The sequence below is a fragment of the Delphinus delphis genome, chromosome 3 (genome assembly GCF_949987515.2).
Source record: "Delphinus delphis chromosome 3, mDelDel1.2, whole genome shotgun sequence".
Classification (NCBI taxonomy): Eukaryota; Metazoa; Chordata; class Mammalia; order Artiodactyla; family Delphinidae; genus Delphinus; species Delphinus delphis.
Genome location: NC_082685.1, coordinates 91,744,638 through 91,755,374, shown reverse-complemented (window position 1 = coordinate 91,755,374; position 10,737 = coordinate 91,744,638). Strand labels below are relative to the sequence as shown.

General features: G+C 36.2%; 1 protein-coding gene across 1 annotated transcript in view; it reads right to left on the bottom strand.

Annotated features, from left to right (window-relative positions):
- Positions 1-200: 200 nt before the first annotated feature.
- ST8SIA4 (ST8 alpha-N-acetyl-neuraminide alpha-2,8-sialyltransferase 4) overlaps positions 201-10,737 on the bottom strand; it is a 104,613-nt gene continuing 94,076 nt past the window's right edge. Inside the window, exon 5 of the mRNA XM_060009105.1 lies at positions 201-4,542. Coding sequence (XP_059865088.1) covers positions 4,260-4,542 — 283 coding nt within the window. The 3' untranslated portion in view covers positions 201-4,259. The remainder of the gene's footprint in view (positions 4,543-10,737) is intronic.

The following is a 10,737-nucleotide window of genomic DNA, read 5'->3' as shown; positions in this document are numbered from 1 at the left end:
TCCTGATGTTCATGGGCTTTTGATATTGTTCATATTGCCAGGTATACACTTTAAATAAATGATTTGCCAAATTGCCAATGGGTGGGGCTGAGGGGGAGGGAAAACAGAAGCACTAGCTAAAGCTTGTTAAAGCTTTACACTACCATATGTTGACATATAAAGTGGAACAGAGGTCTTAGATATAAGAGATAAGAGAAAAATTGAAAAAAAATGGGGGTTTAATTTATTTTACAGTTTTACAAATGATAAAACAGTAACACCCAATTGCTATACATAAACAAAAGGAAAAACAGTGTTGAACAGAATGAACTTGACAGAATAAACCTCATCTTTCAATTCCACAAATGATGTAAGAAATACTCAGTAGCAATTATCCTGTGCAGCAATACTATCTCTGTAAACTCTTTTTTTTCCCCCTGCTATATACATTTGAAACACTTGTGCTTTTGCCTACACAAAGAAACAGTATTTATTAAAAAGTGCTACTTAAATGGGGAGACACAGAGTCTGGAGCCACAATCTGAAAACTGCAATTCAAATACATTGCCAGCTTGAAGACATTTTTTTAATTTTTTTTTTTTAAAGATTTGGATACACTAGACCCTTATTGTAACTCTAGGTATGAACAATGTAGAATTCAGTTATAAATAGATCCCTTTAAAGCAGGTTAGCAACTGAAGTTTCAAAAGAACTTCTTTATTCTAAAGTGGTCTTATCTCCAGAGTGCTTCACAGTGCAGGCCCCGAAGACATTAGCATAACACAAATCTAGTGTGTGTATGTTACAGACTAAGTGTGTATACACACAGACACACATATATAACATTGTATATATGCATCACACATGTCTATTTGTACTATGTAGATATATCTATAACACATATATAATAAAATATCTATTTCTAGGTGGGCTTTATTTGGATTTTCTTCCATCAAATAGGAACAATAACCCTCTCTAGCTCAATCTGTCAAACGTTGGTATATTGATGTCTGATGGGGAAACTCTCAAACTTGTAGAGGTAACAACTAACTATACATAACTCTTCCTACACCCCTTCCACAATTATAGATACTCCAACAATAACCACATGAAAACAATTCTTTTATGAACCAAATACCACACTGTGTGCATTATGACTAACTGGCTCAATTAGAAATAAATTACTTTGTTCACCCTTTTCCTGTGTACTAGCTTAATAACTAGTTGGTGTGTACACTACCTATAGCATTATTTAAATAAATTGTTTTGTAAGCATATATGTAGAAATTCCCATTAGCAACTGATATATATTTCATATGATATACAATACATAAAGACATTTGAATGCCCAGCACCTTCTTTCAGACAGAAAAACTTCCACAGTCATTTCATCAGTCCTGTGGGCTGAATCATTAGATTTGCCCAGAAAAGTCTGTTACTGATTTATTATTTTTATTCCAGCAACTTAATTTTAAGTATAGAACAGGCTGGGTAATAATGATGAAAATGTTTCCATGGCCTCTTCATGTCAACAGCACAGTAACAACCATGTTCTCTAAAGGACAGGAATATTTCACAATCAGCTGCCTGAGCATTGCCAGGTACAGGTTTAAATCGTGAAAAGGAAATAAAATATTAAAGAAGTGAACGTATGATAGTCTCAAAAGAAAAAAAACCCCAGATATTTCAAGTATGTATTTATAATTTGATTTCATCATTATCCCTTTTGCCCCCTGATCGGTTAAATCTCAATTCTTTTTCTTATTCTTGCTGTTAGCCTTCAGTGATTTCCTTGCCCTATCCCCGTAAGAAGGCCACAGTGGATCGCGAAGGGGAAGGGGAGATGGAAAGGTATACAACAGGGAATGAATTGGTCTTGTTCAGTTTGTCTTCTTTGAACACTAAATGCCTTTAATTGAATTCATTCTTGAGTATTGAAAGTTCCCTGAGATGAACAAAAATAGTCTCAGTCGATACTGAAGCCCTTTTTATATGCTGAGCATTTTCAGAACTGGGCACTGTATTTAGAGAACACAAAGCATAGGGTAACAAAGCAATGTGAAGCTAAAAAGGCACTACTCTATGTACATCTATGAGATAAACAATGCACAGAACAGTGAATGTCTGGGATGCTTTTGCTGTGGCCTTAAAATTGTTTAAACACATTTGTTGAAAATGCAGTAAAAATGGCAAGGTACTTTGCTGCTGCTTTTTAAGACATACTTTTAATGAGTTCTGACATGTATTTTATCTACAAGAATTTACTCATGACTTCAAAATTTTTATTGAATTCAAATTAAAGGCTACTCAAACAACTTGTCTGCAAATAGTCCAAATTAAGTAATTACCTACTTTTGATTCATTGGGTAAATCAGACTTTTCAACCTTACATTCAAAATATTTATCTAGTACTTTAAAAACTTCCAAGAGGTAAAAGGTTCAATGATAAAAGTACATCATATTCTATCCATTTTTAGCTATGTGTCTTTATGGATTCTATTTTATGGGTTCTATTCTGTTTTCTTAGAGACACATAAATTCTCAGGAAATATAATCTTCTGTATCTCAAGGTTCTATCATATTTTTAAAAAGAATACCACATATTATTAATATATTGAGAACTGTAGTTACTGTGAATATCCTTTTTCTTGATAACAAATATATATATATATCCTTTATGCTATTCATTCTTTTTCAGACGGTCTTCCCTAAGAAACAAAACATACATACTCCTCATGCTATTTCTTCTTTTCTCAGACTGCCTTCCCTAAGAAACAAGAAGTAATCTATGTTGTTTCAGGTCAAAAGTAGAAATGGGAACGCAGTATTTCTGCTTTCTAAAGAAACAATCTACCATCAGAATTACCTACCAGCATAGTAATTACCAGAAATTGGCCTATTGGTCAATTCTATTACGTGTTAAAATGTTTAAAAATCACTTTATAAAGAATTTCATGTGTTTCTCTGAAAACACATTAATGTGATAATGTGAATAAATTTAACTGTAGAAAAAATATTGGTCAATTTAATTAATCTGAAGTGCAAAATACTGATGTACAGTTTCATTGTTAAACCTCTTAAAATTAATCATCTCCGTGATGAAAACAATACTCTATTAATCATATTATTTCTGCTCTAAGAAAATTTAACAATAATCTAGAGAGCATGCCAATCTTTCCATCTGAATAACAAGGGGGATATCAAAGAAAAGTCACATTTCAGCCCTATCAAACATTTATTCTAATGGGCAAAATGCTTCCACAAAATCATTATGAAATGTAAAAGCTGTGGAACCTTCCTTCAAATAAAAATAAAGTTTGAATTTGGAAAATTTAAAATGCCTAGAGACAACTTTCGCTTTAGTAGCATAAATAATATATTAATATGTTATTTTCATGAAAGGAAAATGGTTTGTTGTGTAGACACATCAGTATAATCTTTGGTACCAAAAGAACATTTTTTTCCTGCTAATTTTACCATCTCAAATGACAGAGTTTATCTTTCCTTTAGAATGGCTCAAAATTACTGAGTGATACAGTTTATCTGGTACCTTCTACACTGTTGGGAAAAAATCTGGAGGTTTAGAGTTGTGCAAAATAAAACTTTTTTTACAAAGTCATTGTGTGATAACCCTTTAAAAATACAAGAACTTTAAAAATGATCACTTGAAGGTTATTTATCTCATTCATTTTTATCTCAGAAGGATTTTCGAAGCACCCCAATACCCAAACCAAAAGAGATTCCAGAAGGCAAACAGAACAGAAACAAAAACATAAAGTTCATGATCAGACTCAGAATCCTGACTGAAGGCATTTATTTGAGTTATTTAATCTTATGGATTTCGCTGCTCAAACTGTTTGCATCTTGATTTCTGCTGACAGGACGGTTCAGTTTCCCCAAGGGCTGAGTTGTGTTCCTGGGTTCCTCTTCTCATGTGCTTGGCGTTGCAGTGGCAGCCCAACAGTGATGAACATTTTTGCTTCATTAACTAATGACGAGTGCATTGTTGGATCTTGTAAACACTACTGATTATACATTCAAACTGTGTTCTTAGTGGAAGTGGCACTTACTAGGACCCTTGAAGTCAAAATACTTAATTTTCAGAGCACTTTGCAGGTATTTCATCAGTTGGTAGTGCATTTCTCATGAACGTCCTTTATCACCTTTCAGATAAGTGGTGGATGCTGAAACCCAGTCTCGTTTTGGATCCTGTTTTCAAATCTTAGGAAGCATCTTCAAGAAAAGAAGTGCATATTCAGTCTGTATGTTTCAGATGTGCTTTATTGCTTTATGCACTTTCCTGTTGTCAGTTTCAGAGCTCCTCTATTATGTAGCACATTTAATGTTTTGAATTCTAATGGCATTCTATGAGGGCTTGCATTGGAAAAGTACCTGTATTTTAAGTCATCATAGTAATGATATTTGACAGCTTTTCCATTCAGATCCTTAGGGAATGGCCAGAATCCATACAGGTGAATTTCATCACAGAATCTTGTGGCTAGGGTATACATGAGCAGACCTGTGCTGGGTCTTTTGATGGGAACTTTGTTTGTCAGCCAGTAACTGGGGAAAAAAACATACACACAAGAGAAGAATTTAGAGAAATGTTCAACATACCCTACAGCAAGTACACTTTGTATAATTAAAGTAAATGAAATTTGAAAAGTAACTGTATGAATGACATTCAAAAGACTGCTGAAGAAATAATATATTTCTTAAGAATTTAGAAAGTTGAATGCATTTATTTTATCTTTCTTATCCTTTATTTTCTTGCTTATTTTGCGGTCATATGAATAGCCAAGGGACCTGGAATGTGAGTAAATATTACTGTGGAATCTTGTATTCAAAAAGAACTAGAACAAAACATTTATATAACCTACAGAGTAGAATCTTCTCAGAAAGGGTTAAATATGACTGCAAAAGGTACAGTAATTGGGCAGTGATTAAGTAATTTTCCTAGATAAAGAGGATTTGAAACTATGCCTATAGGTTTTCAAAATCTTTAATATTTCAATTAAAAATCCAAACAAATAAATGCTTTGCCTGTATTATACTGACTTATTCAACTCCAACTTCTAAGTCACATTTTACTAAAGCTAATTAAGAATATTGCCTCAACCCGCAGAACAACATAACACAAATAACAAATATTTGTAAATAGTTCACCACTTATGCCATTTAAAATGTTGTTAGACAGGCAAACATATTTCAATGCTGATAAGTATTTTATACTATTCATTAAAAAAGGCAATAAAATACTCCAAAATGTTTGATCCACCACTGTTGCCAAACTTTCGTCACCTGAAAAACATGCACACTCACAACTTAATCATTACCTCTGGCAGGGAAGGAGGTGGCCAATCCTTATTGGCACATTCATTATCTTATGTGGAATCAGCTACAAGTTAAGGAAGAGCGTGGATTTTCTCTGACATTCAAAGTTGTACAGTTATAAATAAAGTCAATAAATTGTTTGGTCTTTTTATTTTTATTATCTCCTATTCAGGGAAATATATACGTGGTGATCCAAATATGAGGGCAAGATTGTTCAATTCTGGTCATTGCTGTGCTTAAATACTTGCCTCAGATTTTACATAATATTATTTCCTTTTTCTTAAAAAAAATAATTTATGAAGCTTTCCAGGCTGGATCAAATACACGTAGACTACTGAATATGAAAAAACCCAAATTTTGTTTTATTTCATTTGGTTAAAGAAGTATTCAAACCTCACTACAAACATCAAAAAAAAAAAGGGAAAAATATACTTAACCATTATTATTCCTGTTTATTTTTTCCCTTCTTTTTCACCCTTCCTTTGAACCAGGTTTGACCTTTCACATTTTTAATTTTTTTTGTTGGGTGAAGGCCATGTGCTAAATGTTGTGAGCAATGTGAAATGCATTATGAGCCTTTTGTTATCACAAGTGTTTTGAGAAAGCATATTCTCAGTAAAGAGGATTCATAAGGAATTGTTAGAGAAGAATGTCTAAGAATTTTCTCAGAACCCAAAGGTATGAGCAAAAGCCATAGCACGTATATTGTTAGCATCTTGAAGAAATCACAGACATAGATTTCATGCAAGGAGAATAGTAAAACCACAGTCTGAAGGCTTTGAAGAAACTTTGATACAGCCTGAAGCTCTCTCAGCTCTGAGAAAGCAGGTGTTCTTAACATGAAATGGTTATTATAGGAAAGTTTTGTGAGCATGATTTGCGTGTGGTTACAAATGCCAGCTGAGGCAGTTGGTTAGTTTAAAAAAGTGCATTTATTTATAAATTTTTAAAGTGAGTGAAGCAAATTCATACTCAGTCAAAAAAATGATTATTTCCATCAGGGAATGTCAATTATTGGAAATAGTTTGGCAGTATGAAGGTCATGCTGAATTATCTTATTTCTAAAGTGGGGAAAAAATAGCTAGAAGAATATAACGTAATGCTATATCATTTGTATGGTATTCCAAGGTCACATTATATGTAATTACAAGATCACATTATAAATAAGCTTTGTGATGTTTGGTTTATAACAGTTTGAATAATTTCAAAGAAAAATAAACTACCCATTTGTCAGGACGTTTTTGGAGAAACAATGCAAAATAAATGGCTCTTATTGATTTCTAAAAAGAAATCAGAGGAAAATAGGCCTTAACAAATGGCATCAATATTTAACAGATAAATTGAAATAAAACCTTAAAGCAGGTCAAGAACTACCGTCATAAGTAGTAACATTCTGTGAAATTAAAAAAACATAAGGAGAGAGGAGCTTCAAGATGGCGGAAGAGTAAGACATAGAGATCACCTTCCTCCCCACAGATACATCAGAAATACATCTACACGTGGAACAACTCCTACAGAACACCTACTGAACGCTGGCAGAAGACCTCAGACCTCCCAAAAGGCAAGAAACTCCCCACGTACCTGGGTAGGGCAAAAGAAAAAAGAATAAACAGAGACGAAAGGATAGGGATGGAACCTGCACCAGTGGGAGGGAGCCGTGAAGGAGGAAAGGTTTCCACACACTAGGAAGCCCCTTTGCGGGCGGAGACTGCGGGTGGCGGAAGGGGGAAGCTTCGGAGCCATGGAGGAGAGTACAGCAACAGGGGTGCAAAGGGCAAAGCAGAGAGCTTCCCACACAGAGGATCGGTTCAGACCGGCACTCACCAACCCGAGAGGCTTGTCTGCTCACACGACGGGCGGGCGGGGGCTGGGAGCTGAGGCTTAGGTTGCGGTCGGATCCCAGGGAGAGGACTGGGTTTGGCTGCGTGAACACAACCTGTAGGGGGTTAGTGCGCCACAGCTAGCAGGGAGGGAGTCCGGGAAAAAGTCTGGACCTGCCTAAGAGGCAGGAGAATTTTTCTTCCCTCTTGGTTTCCTGGTGCGTGAGGAGAGGGGAATAAGAGTGCCACTTAAAGGAGGTCAAGAGACGGCGTGAGCCGCGGCTATCAGCGCAGACCCCAGAGACGGGCATGAGACGCTAAGGCTGCTGCTGCCACCACCAAGAAGCCTGTGTGTGTGCACAGGTCACTATCCACACCTCCCCTCCTGGGAGCCTGTGCAGCCCGCCACTGCCAGAGTCCCGTGACCCAGGGACAACTTCCCCGGGAAAACGCACAGCGTGCCTCAGGCTGGTGCAACGTCATGCTGGCCTCTGCCGCCGCAGGCTCGCCCCACATCTGTACCCCTCCCTCCCCCCGGCCTGAGTGAGCCAGAGCCCCTGAATCTGCTCCTTTAACCCCATCCTGTCTGAGCAAAGAACTGACGCTCTCAGGTGACCTACATGCAGAGGCAGGGCCAAACCCAAAGCTGAACCCTGGGAGCTGTGTGAACAAAGAAGAGAAACGGAAATTTCTCCCAGCAGCCTCGGGAGCAGAGAATTAAATCTCCACAATCAACTTGATGTACCCTGCATCCGTGTAATACCTGGATAGACAACGAATCATCCCAAACTGAGGAGGTGGACTTTGGGAGCAAAGATATATATACATATTTTCCCCCTTTTTCTCTTTTTGTGAGTGCATATGTGTATGCTACTGTGTGTGATTTTGTCATTATAGCTTTACTTTTACCATTTGTCCTAGGGTTCTGTCTGTCCGTTTTCTTGTTTAACTTAAAAAAATTTTTTCTTAATAATTATTTTTTATTTTAATGACTTTATTTTATTTTATTTTACTTTATTTTATTTTATCTTCTTTCTTTCTTTCTTAGTATTTTTCTCCCTTTTAATCTGAGCCGTGTGGATGAAAGGCTCTTGGTGCTCCAGCCAGGCGTCAGGGCTGTGCCTCTGAGGTGGGAGAGCCAAGTTCAGTACACTGGTCCACAAGAGATCTCCCAGCTCCACGTAATATCAAATGGTGAAAATCTCCCAGAGATCTCCATCTCAATGCCAAGACCCAGCTTCACTCAACGACCAGCAAGCTACAGTGCTGGACACCCTATGCCAAACAACTAGCAAGACCGGAACACAACCCACCCCTTAGTACAGAGGCTGACTAAAATCATAATAAGGCCACAGACACCCCAAAACACACCACCAGCCGTGGATCGGCCCAACAAAATGAGAAGACAGAAAAACACACAGCAGTTGAAGGAGCAAGGAAAAACCCCACCAGACCAAATAAATGAAGAGGAAATAGGCAGTCTACCTGAAAAAGAATTCAGAATAATGATAGTAAAGATGTAAAGATAGTAAAGATAGTAAAGATCCAAACTCTTGGAAATAGAATAGAGAAAATACAAGAAATGTTTAACAAGGACCTAGAAGAACTAAAGAGCAAACAAACAGTGATGAACAACACAATAAATGAAATTAAAAATTCTCTAGAAGGGATGAACAGCAGAATAACTGAGGCAGAAGAATGGATAAGTGAACTGGAAGCTAAAATAGTGGAAATAATTACTGCAGAGCAGAATAAAGAAAAAAGAATGAAAAGAATTGAGGACAGTCTCAGAGACCCCTGGGACAACAATAAATGCACCAACATTCAAATTATAGGGGTCCCAGAAGAAGAAGAGAAAAAGAAAGGGACTGAGAAAATATTTAAAGAGATTATAGTCGAAAACTTCCCTAATGTGGAAAAGGAAATAGTTAATCAAGTCCAGGAAGCACAGAGAGTCCCATACAGGATAAATCCAAGGAGAAACACGCCAAGACACATATTAATCAAACTGTCAAAAATTAAATACAAAGAAAACATATTAAAAGCAGCAAGGGAAAAACAACAAGTAACACACAAGGGAATCCCCATAAGGTTAACAGCTGATGTTTCAGCAGAAACTCTGCAAGCCAGAAGGGACTGGCAGGACATATTTAAAGTGATGATGGAGAAAAACCTACAATCAAGATTACTCTACCCAGCAAGGATCTCATTCAGATTTGATGGAGAAAATAAAGCCTTTACAGACAAGTAAAAGCTAAGAAAATTCAGCACCAACAAACCAATTTAAAACAAATGCTAAAGGAACTTCTCTAGGCATGAAACACAAGAGAAGGAAAAAACCTACAATAACAAACCAAAAACAATTAAGAAAATGGGAATAGGAACATACATATCGATAATTACCTTAAATGCAAATGGATTAAATGTTCCAACCAAAAGCCATAGACTGTCTGAATGTATACAAAAACGAGACCCATACATATGCTGTCCACAAGAGACCAATTCAGACCTAGGGACACATACAAACAGAAAGTGAGGGGATGGAAAAAGTTATCCCATGCAAATGGAAATCAAAAGAAAGCTGGAGTAGCAATTCTCATATCAGACAAAATAGAACAAATAGACTTTAAAATAAAGACTATTACAAGAGACAAAGTAGGACACTAGATAATGATCAAGGGATCAATCCAAGAAGAAGATATAACAACTGTAAATATTTATGCACCCAACATAAGAGCACCTCAATACATAAGGCAAATACTAACAGCTATAAATGGGGAAATCGACAGTAACACAATCATAGTAGGGGACTGTAACACCCCACTTTCATCAATGGACACATCATCCAAAATGAAAATAAATAAGGAAACACAAGCTTCAAATGATACATTAAACAAGATGGACTTAATTGATATTTATAGGACATTCTATCCAAAAACAACAGAATACACATTTTTCTCAAGTGCTCATGGAATATTCTCCAGGATAGATCATATCTTGGGTCACAAATCAAGCCTTGGTAAATTTAAGAAAATTGAAGTCGTATCAAGTATCTTTTCTGAACACAATGCTATGAGACTAGATATCAATTACAGGAAAAAACCAGTAAAAAACCCAACACATGGAGGCTAAACAATACACTACTTAGTAACCAAGAGATCACTAAAGAAATCAAAGAGGAAATCAAAAAATACCTAGAAACAAATGACAATGAAAACATGATAACCCAAATCCTTTGGGATGCAGCAAAAGCAGTTCTAAGAGGGAAGTTTATAGCAATACAATCCTACGTTAAGAAACAAGAAACATCTCAAATAAACAACTTAACCTTACACCTAAAGAAATTAGAGAAAGAAGAACAAAAAACCCCCTAAGTTAGCAGAAGGAAAGAAATCATAAAGATCAGATCACAAATAAATGAAAAAGAAATGAAGGGACTGATAGCAAAGATCAATAAAACTAAAAGCTGGTTCTTTGAGAAGATAAACAAAATTGATAAACCATTAGACAGACTCATCAAGCAAAAAAGGGAGAAGACTCAAATAAACAGAATTAGAAATGAAAAAGGAGAAGTAACAACTGACACTGCCGAAATACAAAGGAT